Below are 19,389 nucleotides of genomic sequence, written 5' to 3' on the forward strand. Positions count from 1 at the left end.
AGTATGTTGAGTTAGTCAGCCAATTTACCCATCATCAATCACCCACACAGCCACACAACAGTGCACCTAAAGTGATTAAATCAACCAGTAAAATATATAATATGTGTGTGTGTGTGTGTGTGTGTGTGTGTGTGTGTGTGTGTGTGTGTGTGTGTGTATATATGTATGTATATATATATATATATATATATATATATATATACAGTAAGTATATATATATATATATATATATATATATATATATATATATATATATATATGATAGATCATTCAATCATCCATAAATCCCAGTGCAGTGATGCCAGTACAGTTATCATTACTGCAGCACAGGCATCATTCTGGGTGTCATGGTCTGGTCCATCCATCCTCATACAGGTGGAGTTAAAACAGGTGTGGGCCCACACCCATATTCAAACTGCAAGATGGCGGTCTCCATGCCTCTGTAACTCATTACTAGTACTACCCATGCAGCAACTTGGCAGATGAGCAGGCCTGAGGTGCTAGCTGCTCAGGTCGATGTCCACATTCACCACTTTGATGTCTATGTCTGCATTACACACCAAACCTACTAGAGGCCTCCCTAGCATGATACTGTAGTTATGACAACAACCATGATTGGACTGAACTAGGCCCTGCTCTCAGTGGACATGGCTGCTATCATCATCTGACCTCATTTGCTGTTCATATTGCATCTACTGCTGATTTCACAGGCGCATCATCAGCTGGATCGAGCAGCAGCCTATCCAGCCCACAGAGAAGAAACATCTGGACTAACTAGTCCCTGTCCAGATCAAGTCAATACGCCAAGTTGTATTCACACAAACAGTACAGAAACACCACTAGACGTTTTCATATGAACTAGGAAGTAGTCATTTTCCTTGTTAAGTAGATATTATTTTCGGCAAACTTACCCCCAGACCGGGGTCTCGGGACCTGCGCTTGCGCTCCAGCCAAGACGCACAGCAGCGCGAGGAGAACTCCGAGAGTCTCCATAGTGGAACTGCAAAAAAATACAAATACTAAAAAACTAAAATACCCCTAACCCACAAAACACACCGAACCTCTCCGACCCCAAAACCCGGTACCTCTAAACCAATTTGGCGAACTTCTCTTATCAGGCTAGCGCTCCGCTGCATTTGAGGGCGAAACCAGGAGCGCGCAGAGGACCAGGACGCTCGAGGAGGAGGAGGGAGAAGTTCACGCGCTTTCTGGGGGCGAGGAAACGGCCAGAGCGCGCATGAGCCAGGGAGAGAAAAGGTTTGTGCAAAATCCCACAACCGTGTCTGCATGCTTCCTTACAAGGGCAGGGGACCTCCTCCATGCAAACACAGGAATAAATAAACTACAACTGTAAACTAGAGCTGTTGCATAATATGTAGCCTAGAAATGTCGGCACATCATGTTACGCATGATGATGTGCAGACATTTTCGACTATTAGGCTATTGTGTGAGGCAATGTGCAGGCATTTCTGTATAATTAGCTATTTTTTTCCATGATTATTTTAAAACATGTTTAAGCAAGACCAAATGCCCTTTTGTGTTTCTGTCTAAACACTGGTACAGGCACACCCACACCCCCACACTCTCACTCTCACTCACACACACAGACACACGGAATTAGTGGCCTAAAGCATTGAATCAGTCCAACTTGGCATGTATAGGTATATACATTGTTTAATCTCCAAATTGCATAACAATGCACAGTTAAATTCACAATTAGAAATGGGTTCTCATCAATCTTTTATAGTAGGCTATATGACTACTATTAGCCTACCAATCATTATTTAAAGATGTTTAAAAGAAATTTCAATATTTTATTTTCATTTTTTTATACAACAATATATGAACAAGACAAACAGGCTCAGACACAGGAAAAGAAAAGAAAGGAAAAAAATACGTACATCATCGACATTCAACATTACAACGTGGTGCTACCAGCCGCATAAGGTGCTTATGTGTTTGCAAGAGATATTGTGCATGGGATCCCACGCAAGGGGTCCATGAGAAACCAGCTGAGTGAGCGATCTGTCACCACTAACCACTTGGGTCACTTGTCATTCAAAGTAGGCCAAAAACGGGTCCCAGACAGTTGAGTGAGTTGGCTCTCAGGGACCGGAGTCTCTCCATCTATATAACAGAGATAAATATGTTTAAAATGATCAAACACACACACAGGTCGGCAGGTCGAATCCACCACTGGGCAAGCCCTAGCATGGGTTGGTGACCTTTGTAATGCTCTGCCCTCAGGGGACCACCACTAACCACTTGGGTCACTTGTCATTCAAAGTAGGCCAAAAACGGGTCCCAGACAGTTGAGTGAGTTGGCTCTCAGGGACCGGAGTCTCTCCATCTATATAACAGAGATAAATATGTTTAAAATGATCAAACACACACACAGGTCGGCAGGTCGAATCCACCACTGGGCAAGCCCTAGCATGGGTTGGTGACCTTTGTAATGCTCTGCCCTCAGGGGACCACCACTAACCACTTGGGTCACTTGTCATTCAAAGTAGGCCAAAAACGGGTCCCAGACAGTTGAGTGAGTTGGCTCTCAGGGACCGGAGTCTCTCCATCTATATAACAGAGATAAATATGTTTAAAATGATCAAACACACACACAGGTCGGCAGGTCGAATCCACCACTGGGCAAGCCCTAGCATGGGTTGGTGACCTTCGTAATGCTCTGCCCTCAGGGGACAGGTCCCCTGTGACCGAGGGCAGGTCCCCTGTGACCTTTGGCCCCTGGATTCCCGGGAAGGTCATTATACCCTGGAGTAATCTTATCAGTCAGTAATCCAGTTTAAAGGTAAACAGATGACCATCTTGCAGGAATTCTGCATTCTTTCTCTCTCCGCTCTTCCATCGAAGAGGCGGGTGGGGTTTCAACACATCTGGTCCACTTCACTGTCCAGACCTGACCTGAACATGAAAGCAAGACAGAGGCAGAGAGACGGGGAGGAGGGGATAAAGGCCAGGGATGTTCTTGGCCCCCATGTCCTTTCCTAGGAAGGAGCTTGAGAAGGAGACACAGTGCCATCTAGTGCTCCTTTGCTTGTGTGGAGGAAGGATGTTGGAGAAGACTTTGGAAAGAGAGAGTGGGAGAGAAAGAGAGACAGATGTGGCACTATCCATCATATGCCATGCCATGATGTCTGTGTGTGTCCCTGAGATAAGTCTTCCTTCATTTCAGGAAGAAGATAGTATCCAGGAAATGTAGAGACAGAGAGAGAGAGAGAGAAGAGAGAGGGGGGAGAGAAAGAGAAGGGGAGAAATGGGGGAGGCACTCGAGATGAGGCTGAGAGGTGTAGGAGTGTGGAGTGTTCATTTGGCAGCATGTTGATGGGGGTGGATGTTACACGGTTGCTATGGACGTGTGTGTGTGTGTGTGTGTGTGTGTGTGTGCGTGCACGCGCATGCATGTGTGTGTGTGTGTGTGTGTGTGTGTGTGTGTGTGTGTGCACACTTAGACAGTGAGACTGCAGGGGAAGTTCTGGCCTGGACTCAGAGTTTCCACTGAGATCACTGTTTTAGGGAGAAAACTTAGAGTAAGTATATTACTGTAGGAGGTAGAGAGAGAGAGAGAGAGAGAGGGAAAAAAGGGAGGAAGGAGTAAAGAGGAGAAAGGGAGGGCTGGTAGAGGGCGGGCACATCTGGTAATGATCTATGTTTATTAGCGAGCTCTCATAGTAAATCTGTTGGACTTTCTGGCAGCTGTGGTGGAGTGTATGCACTAATTTAGATTTGAAACAGCGTTTTGGGGGTAACATTTCTCAATACTGGGCTTCATCCACCAGGAATGTATTACTCCATAAAGCCCTTTAAGTTAAGACAGTGTTTCTCAAAGTGGGGTCCTCGGGGGGGTTCCAGGAGGTCCCCATCAAAAAAAGGGGAGTGCGCTGCTCGGACCCCGATGGAGTGCGGACTTATTCCAGGACTGTCTGTATGTTTGTCCTTCGCTTAGGGCATACATGGGCAACATACGGCCCGGGCGCCCCCTGTGTGGCCCGCGATGGAATTGCAAAAAAAAAAAAAAAAAAAAAAAAATTTTTTTTTTTTTTTTTTTTTACAGTGCACCTGAACGCAACATGCAAGATACCCGCTGAATAAGTGTCCAAATGTTCATGTCATTCTGGCCAATACTCTTCTGTTATAGCATTTCAGTCTGGAATATGGAATAGCCTATCTTTCAATAATATGTATGACTAAAAGGCTAAAAGTAATCTCATGTAAGAAATGTCTGTTCTACATTGAAGTAGAAATTTAAATAATTAACTTGTTGGTTTTGGATTTATTTAGCTTCAAGAGTGCATTTTTGTTCTTGTGTGACCCTCAACACAGGCTTTGAGAATCCCGGGCCACTTACTGATACTTATGCTTAAATTAACCAACTCATATTCTGGTTTATTTCAAGAAAAACATTTCGGCAAGTGGAAATTCTAATTTTCTGGTAACTTTAAAATCTAGCAGCCATATTGGCAGGTGGTGAAAAAAGTTAATTTCAAGCCCTGCAGGGAGAGCAGGTGGTGACATACAGTAGGAGTGAGTGAGAAAAGGATCAAATATTGGTGGTTAAGACTGCATCACAACTGTTAATTTAAAATGAGTTATTCCCCTAAACCTGGCTTTAAATGCCCTAAATTTTTCGCGCTGGCGCCGTTCAGCCCTCAGCAAAATCTGGTAGTGAGGAATTTTTTTTGTGGCCCTTTCTATCATCAAAGTTGCCCATCCATGGGTTACGGCATGTCAATATTTGTTCGGCCCCCGGCAACAATCTGTGTTTCTCATGTGGCCCCCCATGAAAAATAGTTGCCCACCCCTGGCTTAGGGGGACCTGACAGAGTGCAGTGTGTGTGTGTGGGAGGGGAAGCGCCCACGGGGCGGTGCATGGGGGAACGGGCACTGCACTAGTACAAACAAAAGACAATTATGGAGTGCTCACTGGTCAAGAATGTGAGGTGTTCTTGAAGTACCCAATTAGATCCAAAGGGAAAGCATCATCTATCACCGCCTGTGGTGATATCCTTAACCTTATGCCCTAGAAAATAAAGGCTTAATTAACCTTTACACCTTGTCTCAGTGTGAGATCAGTGCCTGAAGCAAGCTGATGCCTAAACATGGTCGTCCGTCCGCCTCGAATTGGAGCCGTCTCGCCGTCTGGCTACACCCTCCCTCCTCCCACCCCCCCTCCTCCTGTGGAAGCTCCGTGTGAAAATGGCGGAGATTGTGTGCCAGGCAGTCTGAATGAAATTTAATGTAACGTTCCCAATTCTATGTATTAAATTCTAAAAAACGACCCTCAACATTTGGGAAGGCTAAGCCACACAACTAGTTCGTTATAATCTAACATCATGCTTTGAAAGGCGACTTTACGACGAAGAGCCAAGGCAACGGCCAATCACAACTCTCCTGCAGCTGTCGTCACGCACGTATCGTCGCCGTTCAGTCACATTTTGGAGCAGCCCCCGTCAGCCGACGGCGCCCCCCCCCCCCGTAGGACGGCGCTTCACCCGCCGTCACACGGGGAGGGCGGGGCGAGGCTCTGACGGACGACCATGTTTAGGCCCAAGCTGAATACTTTATGTTCACAATAATTCCATCTGTATGTAACACAATGACAGACTGTATGACTATTTTGGCCATGGGTTTCATACACTTTCTGTAATAAAATATCTAAAACAAAAATCTTATCAGGTGGGAGTCCGTGATCTAATTGGTCAGTTTGGGGTCCTTGACATGAAGAAGTTTGAGAATCACTGAGAACTCCCTCATTGGCTAAACAGTTGGGCCTCTTTTCAGTGCTGATGTTGATGACGATGTTGTTCAAAGCAAGTATGTGATCCATTCCACACCTTGACTTATTTACATGGTTTGATCTCACCATGAGGGTCCTGAAGCTGGCAGCTGGAGCTGAGGTCATCACAATGCCATTCTCCCTCACCCTGGGGAGACAGGGAGAGATATACATCCTGACTCCTGACATGTTATTGGGCAATTTAACTCAACAAGTCGAGATCGCTAAACTGTGGATGGCCGCGCGCGCACATGTATGCACGCACATACTTCCTAAAGCCGGGAGGTTCTGCGTAATGTCTTGGCCTGGGCTCAGCCTGTTGGCAGACAGGACACAGGCAGAGCTCCGTTTCCACAGGATCCTGATGTTCTGTGGAGAAGATTAGGATGCAGCACTTCTGAATCAGAAAGACTAAAGCTGGCTGCAGCAGCCAATACCTCTGGCCTGAAGATCTACCACAGCGTGTGGCTTTTAAAATCCAGCCACATTTAAACATACTACCACATTCATCTTTTGAGTGGTAAAGGCTTGAGCTCATTTGTAAATTATGATTCATAAATTTCTAGGCACAAGTGACAATGAATGAGATCAAAGAACTGTGGAGTAAGGGGAGAAATTACGACTGAAAGAAAACCACAGTTTCTCTTTCCCAGCAGTAAAAACATGAAAGTCTGCACAGCACAGCACAGATGGAGGCGATTAAGTGTGTGCATGTTACAATATGACTCAAGAGTTCTTTTGTCTGAGAGTTCCCAGTGGTTCTCTAACAACATGCAGGGGTCTGGGGAAAGTGGTGGTCCAAAATGCAGACTTTACTGTCAGTTTAACTGGAATACAGTGAGGCCATGCACAAGAAATCAACCAAGTGCTCTCTTCCCACTTGCGTGGATACTGGTGGGCGCTGGTTAAAACAAAAGGAAATGGCCAGGGCAATCAAGATTCCAAATAGCATCGTCTAAAGTTAATGACAGGAAATGGGCCAGATTAACTTCCTGTGGATAAAGACCTTCATCTATCTTCTCAGGCACCTCCCCTAGTCTCGCCTCAGTCTGCAGGCCGACAAACACAGACAAATCTAAGATTGCATCCTGCAAAAGGAGGTGAAACGGGGTCATGGAGTATCTGAAGAAGAATTACATAACTTATGAGGATCATCAACCTTAACATCTAGCCATAATTGGCCTTCACCATTCCCCGTCTAAAAGATGAGGATCAAGGCAAAACATATCAGCTAATGGTCATCTACTGCCACCTAGTGAAACCTTTTTTTTCTGATGCAAAATTCCCAATATATTTCTTCCTCAACTAAACAGATTCAATTTCAATCAACATTCAACACACACACAAAAAGTACAACCAAGAGTTTATTTTGAAATTAACAAAGCTTGAAACCCATAGCAGTATAAAAGGCCTCCTGGGCTGAAGTTATCAGTAATGATTGGTTTCAGCTTTTTAACATTCTGTGTTTCTGCATATTTACAAAGTTTCAATTCTATTGTATCTGAGGCCTTTCCAAAAATATATTTTCACCAATATTACAGCTTTCAATGCATGATATTGAAATCGTATAATATCCCCAATAACATCCAAATGTATTCATGCATATCAAACTGATGCAGGCAAAAAAGCTCGAGACCAACCGAATAAGGGGAAAAAGGGAAACCACTTATTTGTGCTGATGTTAAAGGTTCACTAATTCCTAAACAAAAGGCCATATCATTACATTATTTTTTACAGTGAAGAGGAAATATAATAATTACCTCTACTTTAATAGTAACACGTTCATTCTACTTTCCTTCATATCGTCTATTGTTTGCTTTGATTGGTCCATGGCAACTTAAGTATCCATTCTCCACCCAGTGCTCAAACTCTGCATGTATCCATGCTGTGTTTATAACCTGTGTAATGAGACGTAGCTTCCGTTTCCATTCAGTTTGGACTCAGTTCATGTTAGAGTGGCTCTTTAAGTGCCTCCTCAGGTGGTTCAGACAGGTGTACGTCTTGGGACACATCTGGCAGTGGTAAGGTCTCACCCCTGAGTGGTTCAGCATGTGCTGCTTCAGCACGCTGCCATCTGAGAAAGCTTTCCCACACTGAGAGCACACGTAAGGCCGCTCTCCGGTATGCACACGCATGTGAACTGTTACTTTGTGCGCCATAGTAAATCCCTTGCCGCACACGGTGCACTTGAACGGTCTCTCTCCCGTGTGGGTGAGCCTATGGGTGCGCATCGCGCCCATCTGGGAGAAAGCCTTACCGCAGTCTGGACAAACATGTGGCTTCTCCCCTGTGTGAACCCTGGTGTGGCTCTTCAGTCCTCCTGCGGTGGAGAAACACTGTGAACAGTGAGGGCACTGGTAAGGCCGTTCTCCCGTGTGAGTGCGCATGTGTTGCTTCAGGTCGTAGCGGTTTCTGAAACCACGACCGCAGACGAGACAGTTTTCTGGTCTGTCGTCGTTGTGGCGCATCTCGTGGTTTGTGAGGCATTTTTCAGACAGGAAGCTCTTGCCACATTCCTGGCACTGGTAAGGTTTCTCATGATCAACCCTCTGGTGGTACTTCAGCTCGCTGATCCCGGGGAAGGTCTCGTCACAGTATCTGCACCTGAAGCGATGATTTGGGCTATAGGGAAGTTGGTGCTCAGTCATCTGGTGGTTCCTCAGCAGGTGAGCCATCTTGAAGGTCTTTCCACAATGAGAACACTCATATTTTGTCAACAGTTGCACACACTGGTGTCGGACACGTTCATGTAGAGACCTGAACTGGCACCCGCACTTGGTGCAAATATGGGCAGCGTTCTTGCACTTTCTTTTCCTGTGGCCCGAAAGGTGAGCCTCAGTTCGGAAGGCTTTGCCACATTGAGAGCATTTGTAAGGCTTCACCGCAGTGTGGAACCTCTGGTGTTCGAGAAATTCAAAACGATACTTAAAGCTCCGTCCGCATTGCGGACAGTTATGGGTGACTCGTCCACGTGGGTAGGCGGCTTTGATAGAGGTTTTCCTCGATAAAGACGAGGAGGAAGTCCGATGCACCGAGCTACTTTTCTTATGTTTACTTCCAATCATTAATTTGCCGGTCACAATTTCACCGGCCTCCTCGTGGCGCTGCTGATGTTTGGTCAAACACTTGGAGGAGATGAAGCTCTTTCCACATTGCTTACACTGATAGGGCTTGTCGTGGTCTATCTGCTGATGGTACTTCAGTTCACCAATTCCCGGAAAACCCTCCCCACAATGGCTACACTTGAAAAGGCGGCTTTGGACATGAGTTAGCAAGTGATCCTTGAGGCAGAGTGAGCTTTGGAAACTCTTTCCACAGTGTGCACAGTCATAGTTCCGGCCCCGTTTTGGGCACTGGTGTCTGAATTTCTCCAGTGATGTTGGAAAACTGTTCCCACATTTAATGCACAGATAGGCGGCATTTTTGCATTTGCGTAGCCTGTGACCGGCCAGCAGGGTGGCCGTTCTGAAAGCCCTGCCGCACTCTGAGCAGTTGTAAGGTTGCAGCCCACTATGGACTCTCTGGTGTTCGATGAGGATAGAGTGATGCTTGAAGCACTTGCCACACTCGGGGCATTTATGCAGTCCTGGGTGCTGTCTCCGTCGAGGCAACGAGACAACACTCCTTTTGGGTGATTCAGGAAAGTCAGTCGAGGTGGAAGGAACTTGAGAGTGTGTCGTCAGCTCTTCATCAAACATGACAATCTGAGGAACATCGTTATTTTCGTCGTCACAAGGACTCGGGTGGGAAGCGATGGCAACTTCCAACGAGGTCGGAAGAGACAGGGAGGAAACGAGGAGATCGTCTGACTGAAATGGCGCTGTGGGGAAATACGAAGACAAAAATATCAATACAACACTCTTCCATTTTATCCGGCTAATGCAAGTCGAGTAGTTCAAAAGTACGGTATACACAAGATATATGCTTACCGACACTGGTCTTAGCCAACTTCCCATGGCACTGTTTGCTCTGGAGAAGAAATTTGAGGTCATCTCCATTCGAGACACACTGCATGTACTCCTCTAGGACAGAGGGGGCAGCACTGATCCAGGATGCAGTCTAGACATGAAAAGGCACAAAAAAGATGATTATGATTTAAAGGTTCATATGTTCCTAATTACCGACATTAACTTTGTGTCTTGCTATGATCCTTTCTATACCTGCTTGAAGTCTGGTATTGGCAACAGCTCCTCCAGTCGGGTGAAGAACTCAGACACTAGAGTCTCCAGCGCTGTGTCAAAGTCCGGGCCGTACTCCACCGGAAACACATTCTGTCAGAGGGAATAATATAGTTGGACCCTTTATGAACATTAGGTAATCATTCATGTTCAGGCTACATATACGCGCAAATTATTTTATGTACAATGACGGTGGGAAGGATTCCTTAAACATTTGATAAATGGGAACAACAGAGTAGTTGGGTGGTTGAAAAAATTGGTGCCCAGATTGGTCTACATCCAGTTCGATATTGATTTTACCTTGAGGAAATGTTCTCTTCCATCAGTGTCCTCAATGAGGCCTTGCACCAGTTTCATGAAATTTGCTTCAGGCGCTTCAATGACGACATCATTTGTCTGGATTACAAGACAGACATCACAGTCAGATTACTTCATGACAATAAAGGAAACAAAGAACAACAACGCAAAACCACAAAATTGACTCACCTCCTCTATGTAAGATGTTCGGATTCTGTCCAGGTGGGTCTCAACGGCCTTGAGATCTTCAGGGTGCTCAGAGCGCAACAGTTCAAGAGTCGTCTAGAGGAAACTCAACATCATTAAGAGATACTAAACACTTTTTCCTGCTGAAAATCAGTGTATATGGGAATTTAGTAGTGTTGTTGATGAATGCAGGTCAAAATCCTGACATGTAGTGAGGAATTATTCAAAAGAGTAATTAAACCCCACCTAAATATTTGGTTAAGCCTGACACCCAATGGTGAAAAGCAGTGCTCTGAACTGGACCTCCTGCTGCCTGAACCACCCCCCATTGACTGGTCTCGGGGGTTTGTGACATCACCCTCTTTAGAGTACAACAGGTGGTGACATCACAAACCACCACACCACTCTCTTCCTGCACCATCAGGTGTCAAGAGAGTCAACTTTCCAACAATTAGGTTTGGGGTTTAAGTGCCACTTTAAAAACACTGTTTCCAGCACTAGCGCCTCCTCTGGTTGGTCGGGGCGCCTGGTCGGGGTGGAAGGTAACTGGTGGGAATAGCGTGATCCTCCCATGTGCTACGTCCTGCCGGTGAAGCTCCCCGCTGTCAGGTGAAAAGAAGCGGCTGCCAAAAGCGCTTGTGTCGGAAGAAGCATGGTGCTAGTCTATGGCTCACCCCAGATCAACAGAGGGTGGAGCAGTGACTAGGGCAGCAGGGGGAAATTGGTCAAGAACAATTGGGGAGAAAATGGGGGAATCATAAATAAATAAATAATAATAATAATAACACGGTTTCCATTCTAACTTTTTCTAGAAATAGTGTTTCATACCCCCCCCCCCCCTGCAATTGACAAATAAATACAAGGGAACAGAATCATGTGGTGGTGCAGGCATGCCACCGTTTCATTTTTCTCTGCTGTTGAATGGTTTGTTTTCATTACTCATCTCTCAATGTTGTGAGACTGCATGCATTTGAAATCACTCACCCTCGCTCTCAAGCCCAATGAGAGTAGTCTCCCTTCTCTTTTGCTCATAAGTTCAGGAACTGCATCTGTTACCATGGACACAAACTCTTCCAGTTTCCCATAGTGCTGTATGTTCCTCTGCCGTACTACTTCCCACATCACTGCTGACATCAGCCGTAGTGGTGGAACCAGGAGTCCCAGAGAAGACAAGGGAACACTGAATTCTGTGAGGAAAAATTAGATTGAAGTCAAATGAATTAAACAAGCAATATTGCACATATTGCAATCACAGTCACATTTTATGATTGCAGATGTTGCATCCATATAATGAAATCAATTGTGTATGAAACAACATTATCTCATTATTAATATCTAACAATAAATACAAGTGTGTGGGCAAAGAGGCATAAATGTCTCTCCTTATCATGTTGGTACTAAGATCAGACCCAAATTCATGCCTTGATGTCAATTCATCTTAAAGTGGGCAGTCTGTTTACTTGGCTCATGTATCCTTCCTTATTATGGAAGCAGCAAAACGTGAAATAATGCACTAATGTTATGCAGAGCTATGCTTTCCATTGACGTTATGTCTCTGTTCTGTCAACTTATAAACACGGGGCCGGTGTGCATTGCATTTTGGCCAACACCAACCCCATGGTTTGGTTTCACTTGCGTGTAAAGTTAGGATACTAACGTCAGATGACAAAACAAGCTCATTCACTCAGTCTGCACTCTTCACACTGAACTATGTAGGTTTAACGTTAGGTACACCGACAGGCACGGGAGGCAGTGGCACAATAACGTTAATGAAGGTAGCAGAAATGGGCCAGGAACGGTTACACTAACGTTAGCAAACAGCTAGCCAGCGTTAGCATGATCAGATGTGTGTCTTGAATGGTTGACTAGAGACAAGATCACCAATTGTTACGTAGGCTACAATCATTTCACAACCGCATTAACACTAGAAAAAAGTGATTTAAACTAAACGTTACGATTTGCAACCAGGGCAACGCGTTAGCTAACGTTACCAAGCTAGCTAAAGTTACAGGGCCTCTGGTCTGGAGCCTAGTAAAGCAATGGCCAAAACAATTCTCGTTCCAGGGGTTAGTCGAGGCCTATCCCGCCTTGGCTAATCGCTAGCTTTAGCTAGTCTGCTAGCTGGGTGAGGAGACAAAAATGCACACTTTTGCCGAGCTTCACAAGCCAATACAATACATACCCATGTCGTTCATTTTGGATTTCTTTAATGACGGCGAATAGGGAAATGATTACAGTGAAAAAGACTTAATTGGCATGGTTAGCGCGTTAGCTAGCAAGACATCGGGCTTCAGGCGCCAACTTCTTCCTGAAACACTAGCGTTCAGTCACCCGCGTCAGTGTAAGGTTTTAATAATGTGGTGTGTTTTGCTTTACGGGGCAGCCCTGATGGGTTCAAGATTACGCCCTCCTGCGACCCAAAACAGACGCACCACCGCCCATCCAGTCTTAAGAAACACAAATCGAGCAAAACTCGTCAGAGCAAAGCTGTCAGAAGGGGGGACTTCCGGGTGAAAACTAAATTTCAAAATAAGTACTGTAAAAATACAACTACAGGTAATTCCTTCTCAACACAAATTACTGGAAAGGAAATGGAAAACAGATTCATAGTATCATAGGATTTGCTGATGCTTTCCTATCTGGAAATGCATTGAATTTTGATTTTATTTAATGGGCTTGATTTATCATGCACAACCACTATGGGATGTTTCACAAAATTCTAGTGAGTACTTCCATCATACTTTAGCTGTAGACCTATGCGATTTATTCAATATTTACATAATATTAACATGACATAACACTGATATTGACAAATATCAGTAACTGACAGTGGCAATGTGTACTGCTGTAAATTGTAATGTCATAACATAGACCTTGAGAGACATTTGGGGGGGGGGGGGGGATTAACATGACATAACACTGATATTGACAAATATCAGTAACTGACAGTGGCAATGTGTACTGCTGTAAATTGTAATGTCATAACATAGACCTTGAGAGACATTTGGGGGGGGGGGGGGGGGGGGGATACAGTTACCTGACAGGAACAATTTATAATCCAGAACAAATTTGACAAAGCAGGAAAATTAAACATGAGTATAAACAAGGATCTTGTGAATGGATGCACCAATTAACACCATAATCATGACAGCAGAGGCACAGAAATGCTATACTCATTTGACAACATGCCATTAAAATGTATAGATTTCCTCTGCAACATTTATCAACTTCATGGCTCATCAAAGTTTAGCTTGAAGGTAATCAATTAATCAAATAGAGTGGGCTTGGGCAACACTGTGAGTCTTCAGATGCCTCTTCAGGTGATTGAGGCATGTATAAGTCTTTGCACATAACTGACAAGCATATGGTCGAACCCCTGAATGGTTCATTGTATGTTTTTTCAATTCACTGCCACGTGAAAAGCCTTTCCCACATTCAGAGCAGACATAAGGCCGTTCCCCGGTGTGAACGCGCATATGAAGCGTCACTTTGCTCGCCATGGTGAATCCTCTCCCGCACACAGTGCATTTGTATGGCTTTTCCCCCGTGTGGGTGCGTCTGTGAATCTGCAGCTCACCAGCTGAAACAAATGCCTTGCCACAGTCAGAGCACAGATATGGTTTCTCCCCTGTGTGGGTCCTTATGTGTATGTTCAGGTTCCCAGACACAGAGAAACGTTTCCCGCAGTATGTGCACTGAAACGGCCTCTCGCCCGTGTGACTGCGCATGTGAAGATTCAGGTCGTGTTTGTTCTTGAATGCTTTGCCGCAGCGCATGCAAATTTGTGTTCTCTGCTGATTGTGACGCAGTTCGTGGGCCGTCAAACATGCCACAGAACTGAAGAATTTGCCACACTGCATGCACTGATTGGACTGTTCGGGGGGATGGATCCTCTGGTGGGCTCTCAGCTCGCTCATACTAGGGTACGCTTCCCCACATTGTCTGCACTTGAAAATACGGTTCTGGGTGTGAGTGAGCTGGTGCTTTCCCAGCAAGTACATCTTCTTGAAGGTTTTTCCGCACTGGGGACAGTCAAACTTTTGTACCTGCTGGATGCACTGGTGTCTAAACTTGTCCTGTATAGAGTCAAAGCCATTGCCACATTTGATGCAAATGTAAGCTGCTTTCGTGCACTGGGTCCGCCTGTGAGTTGACAGGTCTGAGGTCCTCCTGAAGGCCTTTCCACACTGAGAGCACTTGTATGGGTTTTCTCCTGTGTGCAACCTCTGGTGCTCCAGGAGTTCATAGCGGTAAATGAAGCATTTCCCGCACTGAGCGCATTTGTGTGCGACACGCTGCCGTGGGGGGCCGATCGCCGAGCTGCAGGACACAGGACAGTCGGAAGATGTAGAAGGAGCTAGGGAACTGGGTGAAGCTTGGTCATTTTCTATCGCTGTTTTTCCAGCAACACTGCTGGTTAGAGTCTGTGTTTCATCAAGAGAAATCTCTTCTGAAACCAACGCTTCTGTGATCGTTTCCACTCCCACATCTGCAGTGCTCTCATAGTCGGAACAGGCTTCTGGATCACTGTTGTCAACAGTCTGGTAGGATGAGTTGGTCTCCCTTAGAGAAGGAGCGAGGGATAATGATGTGAAGAGCCGATGCTCTGAGGGAAAGGGGGCTGGTTGTGAGGAGAAAAAAGGAACATATTTTACATATTTACATTACATCCACTTCCACTTGAACATTAAGTGGAGAATTCCAATTCCAACTATGATTTATTAAAATGATTGTGATCTATTCTCACATATAAACCCAACTACAGAGCTTGTGTCTCAGCACACACAGACTTACCACTCGGATCCATATTGGCCAATTTACCAACACACGTCTTGCTTCTGAGCAGTACTTTGAGATCTTCCACTTTGGATAAACACTGCATGTATTCTTCTAGCATGGAAGGTACATCACTGATCCACTCTGCAGTCTTCACGAAACAAAGATTTTTTTTTTTTTTTTACTGAACTGGACACATAGTGGTATCATAAAATGCAATTCCTGTAGCACCAATTGTGGTCTCTATACCTGCTTGAAATCTGGTATTAGCAGCAGCTTCTCCAGTCGGGTGAAGAACTCACACACCAGAGTCTCCAGTGCTGTATCAAAATCTGGGCCGTACTCCACAGGAAACACCTTCTGTCAGGCAGAACATTTCAACCAAAAGCATGGATATGAAGCATTTTTTGAGAAAATAACATATCCCAAATACTGTCTTCTTTATGTCAAAAGGCACCGTTAGACTGCAGCAGAGCCATTACCTTGAGGAAGTATTCTCTCCCTTCTGGGTCTTCCAGAAGTCTCTGAACAAGCCTGACAAAGTTAGCCTCAAGAGCTTCATTCCCTGTATGAACCTGTAAAGTAACACAATGCAGATCTAAAATAAGCAGAGCCCTTTTTAAACAGCCAGGTTACGTTTAATAAGAATGGAAAGCATCACACACCTGTTTTAAGCATGATGGCTGAAGGCTGTCTAGGTGTGTTTTAACGCTTCTGAGATCCTCTGAGTGTTCAGAACTCAACAGCTGTAAAGTCATCTGGAAGAGAAATGGACCGGTAACAGGTGAAGATTTAGAAAATGACATTCTATTCACCACCCTTAGCTAAAAACTGATTTGAAAGAATCCCTCTGTGTAGCTAGAGGCATCACTACAGGGTCAAAGGCTCTAGGAACTTAAAAAAAGAAGAACAAAATAAAAAATAAAATCACTGCCCAACATACCTGGCTTTCTGCTACCACTACATCATCCTTATGTTTACTGTATGTCAAAACCATCCATGTCAAGTTTTCCATGGAACCAAGCCCCACCTTAACTGTGGTAAAGTCCCAGTTTGTATGGTGCCCCCTGTTGAAACACCCACCACTGGCTTTGCTTACATATGGTGGATAGCAAGCAACCGCCACAACCGTGCTGTGTCTTTGTGTGTAATTCAGAGGTGTCGCTTCGTAACATGGCTTCTAGTTTGGACCTTCAGGACAATCACCGAACTTAAACATGGCAAAATGTGTTGAATCACGTCACGGCGTTCCCCATAGTGCATCCCCCCTCCCTCCGCTGTGAGCCGAGACTGTAACTATTGATATGCAAATTGGCATGTGATGTCATGTGAAACTCAGCTTTCATCGCAGCCACTGCCCGCGCCTGCAGATTTTCACTCTACAACATCCGTAGGATTCGGTCCTGTCTCTCAGTAGAGGCGACTCAACTCCTGGTCCAGGCATTGGTTCTCTCCCGCATGGATTACTGCAATGTTCTGTTGGCCGGGTTACCTGCATCTGCTATCCGACCTCTTCAACTAATTCAAAACTCTGCAGCCCGTCTGGTGTATAACCTGCCCAAATTCTCTCACGTCACTCACCTCCTCCATAAACTCCATTGGCTTCCCATCCTTTCACGCATCAGATTCAAGTCTCTGGTACTGGCTTACAGGGCACTCCACCGGTCAGCCCCTATATATTTACAGTCCATGATTAAGTTACAACCATTACATAGCTCTCTCCATACCTCCACCCGTCCTGTCCGTCTAGCCCCTCCATCAATCTGCGGACCTGGGGGTCGCGCATCTAGATCACGACTCTTTTCATCTTTGGCGCCACAATGGTGGAATGAGCTCCCCCTTTCGGTCAGTGCAGCTGAAACACTGCCTATTTTCCGTAGGAGACTAAAGACTCACCTATTTGGATTATATTTTGGCCCTTCAGGATCAGACCTTTCTTAATTGTTCATCGTGCTTATTGTTTGCTATGTCTTATAAGCGATACTTTTTATAAGTGTTTGTTGTTTTTTACCTTGTTTATTGCTTGATATATTTTTGTATTGTTGCTGATAATGTGTATTCTTTGATCTTATATTGTACTGCACTGTATTGTATTGCATTGTAAGTCGCTTTGGACAAAAGCGTCTGCTAAATGACATAAAGTAAAGTAAAGTAAAGTCATCCCCCCTTCCGGCTGGCTACTATTTTCACCCAGTTGAACATTGTATGCACTAGCGGAAAATCCTGCCCTTAATCCGGCTTCCCACCCGCAGACACAGCCTGTATGGACGCCTGATCAAGCCGGAGCAACACGGGGCACGAACCTGCAACCCTTGTGTTGGTAGGCAGGGAATCTACCGCTGCACTACCCGGGTGCCCAAATTCATTGTCTCAAGTGCTTCTGAGCAAAGCAATGTGCAATCTGAGAATGATCTAGTGTAAACTTCTTAGCCAACCTCTTACCTTTGCTCTCAAGCCCAGAGTGAGTAGTCTCATCTGTCTGTTTGTCAAGATGTCAGGGATGGCTTCAGTTACCAAGGAGACAAACTCTTCCACTTTTCCATAATGCTTTATATTTCTCAGACGAACCACCTCCCACATCACAGCGGACATCACCCGCAGCGGTGGAACCAGGAGCCCCAACGAGGACAGGGACAGGGGACATGCTGAGGTAGGGACAGTATGTTAGACACAAACAATAACATTCCCAAAACCATGCTGTCACATCAGATGAATAAAGCCTGCCTACTGTTATCCACATGTTCAAATCATTTCCAGAAAGAAAAGACCTAATCATAATGTGACACCCACTGTGCACATACTTGTAGATAAACTAGCTACAGTAGATAATCTTGTCAGCACAGCAGTCAAGGCAAGAGGCAGGGGAAAAGACTGTATGCGCCGTTTAGGATGCTATCCATCTCTCTTTCCATGAGTTGATTTGGCATTTTGACAGGTAACACCAAAATAAGTTAGTTGGAAAACTTAAAATTCTTCTGTTCCCTGGCCTGTTATTTTGTATATAAAAATTAAATAAAAACTGTGCTAAATATAATGATTCCTCGAGGCCTGGAACATAACAGAAGTAACAGTCCGCTTTGGCAGAGCCTACCAAGGAAGTCAGCAGGCAAGCTAACAACATCAAACGCCACCTGCACGTTTCCTGTGAAATACATACCCATTTTATTCACCCGAGGAACTGAGATACTTGGAGGCAGACTGAGGAATAATTCCTCAATTCAAATATCTACTTAAAACGATAATTATCTAGGAAGACGGGGTTTGAGCAGTGCACAACACTTTGCTACTTTCTGCTCAGCTTTGTCAACACGGGCTTCCACTTCCTGCTTCTGCTTCTTGTATTTTATCGGTGTGTCGGCACCCGTGTCCCGCTGATTTAGCGCCATCTATCGTCTACAAATATATTGTTCAATTTTCCTATGATCTACCCTCTTGATTGATCCCAGTGATTGATCCCTTTTCATCCAAACAAAGTTGTTAATAATTCAGGACATACCATTTCAAAACCATTGCATAAAAATTGTGCTTTGATAATCTAATTTTTAATATTCTTTCCAACACATCGAATCTCGGGTATGATCTATTCATTTTGTTTTTGTTCAAAAACATGAAAAAAAGTTAGGTATAGGCTTACTTCAACTTTGCAGTGGCAGAACATGACAGAAAACAGACCATGCAAACCATGAGAAGTTTCGTTAATTTTTCCCGCTCATTACAGCCTTGCAAAGCATCACCTGCCAACATACTGTAACAAGCACCCACGCCATTCTTGCAGCTTATCTGTAAAAGCACAAATCCCCAGGTGGTGGCAGCGAAGGCTTTCTAATAGAAGGCTACATGGTTTTAACGGCAGATTTAAACCCATGGAGAATATTATGTTGAAAAATTAATTGCATTCCCAAGTGCCCTCTTTGACTTATGATGATTGAGCTGCAGCCTACAGACAAGATGACACGATGACCTTTGCGTTACTCAACATTATTTGAATATATGGCACACATAGAACATGTAATTCATCCATATAATACGTATCATAGGCAGACCTTTTCTGAGTGAGACGATTTATAATGCATTACGTAGACATTGCTGTGTTTTACTGTGTGCTGGTTGCATTTTTAGTAATTAGACATAGTGCCTTTTTAATCCTTTAAAAATGTTTAC

The 19,389-nt window shown here is 44.7% G+C and overlaps 3 protein-coding genes across 3 annotated transcripts in view; all 3 read right to left on the reverse strand.

Annotated features, from left to right (window-relative positions):
• Positions 1-1,117, reverse strand: part of col6a1 (collagen, type VI, alpha 1) — a 30,934-nt gene extending 29,817 nt beyond the window's left edge. The window contains exon 1 of the mRNA XM_083659449.1: positions 912-1,117. Coding sequence (XP_083515575.1) covers positions 912-993 — 82 coding nt within the window. The 5' untranslated portion in view covers positions 994-1,117. The remainder of the gene's footprint in view (positions 1-911) is intronic.
• A 6,026-nt stretch (positions 1,118-7,143) lies between these two features.
• On the reverse strand, positions 7,144-12,761 carry LOC310796893 (uncharacterized protein). The gene is made up of 7 exons (XM_083659136.1): positions 12,635-12,761; positions 11,437-11,639; positions 10,456-10,548; positions 10,270-10,365; positions 9,952-10,062; positions 9,721-9,850; positions 7,144-9,611 (listed from the first exon to the last, which is right to left on the reverse strand). Exons 1-7 carry the CDS (start codon positions 12,645-12,647, stop codon positions 7,732-7,734), a joined length of 2,526 nt encoding a protein of 841 aa, XP_083515262.1. The 5' UTR covers positions 12,648-12,761; the 3' UTR covers positions 7,144-7,731.
• Positions 12,762-13,476: 715 nt separating this feature from the next.
• On the reverse strand, positions 13,477-18,614 carry LOC310796796 (uncharacterized protein; the record flags this gene model as incomplete). The annotated part of the gene is made up of 7 exons (XM_083659030.1): positions 13,477-15,073; positions 15,247-15,379; positions 15,478-15,588; positions 15,711-15,803; positions 15,894-15,986; positions 17,671-17,873; positions 18,503-18,614. 7 exons carry the CDS (start codon positions 18,612-18,614, stop codon positions 13,722-13,724), a joined length of 2,097 nt encoding a protein of 698 aa, XP_083515156.1. The 3' UTR covers positions 13,477-13,721.
• Positions 18,615-19,389: the final 775 nt, after the last annotated feature.

Source organism: Poromitra crassiceps (genome assembly GCF_964638095.1).
Source record: "Poromitra crassiceps genome assembly, chromosome: 23".
NCBI lineage: Eukaryota > Metazoa > Chordata > Actinopteri > Beryciformes > Melamphaidae > Poromitra > Poromitra crassiceps.

Coding starts and splice junctions, on each gene's coding strand:
- LOC310796893 (XM_083659136.1), bottom strand. Junction 10,366..10,455: donor GAACATCTTACATAGAGGAG/GTGAGTCAATTT, acceptor CTTGTAATCCAG/ACAAATGATGTCGTCATTGA. Junction 10,063..10,269: donor GAAGAGAACATTTCCTCAAG/GTAAAATCAATA, acceptor TCCCTCTGACAG/AATGTGTTTCCGGTGGAGTA.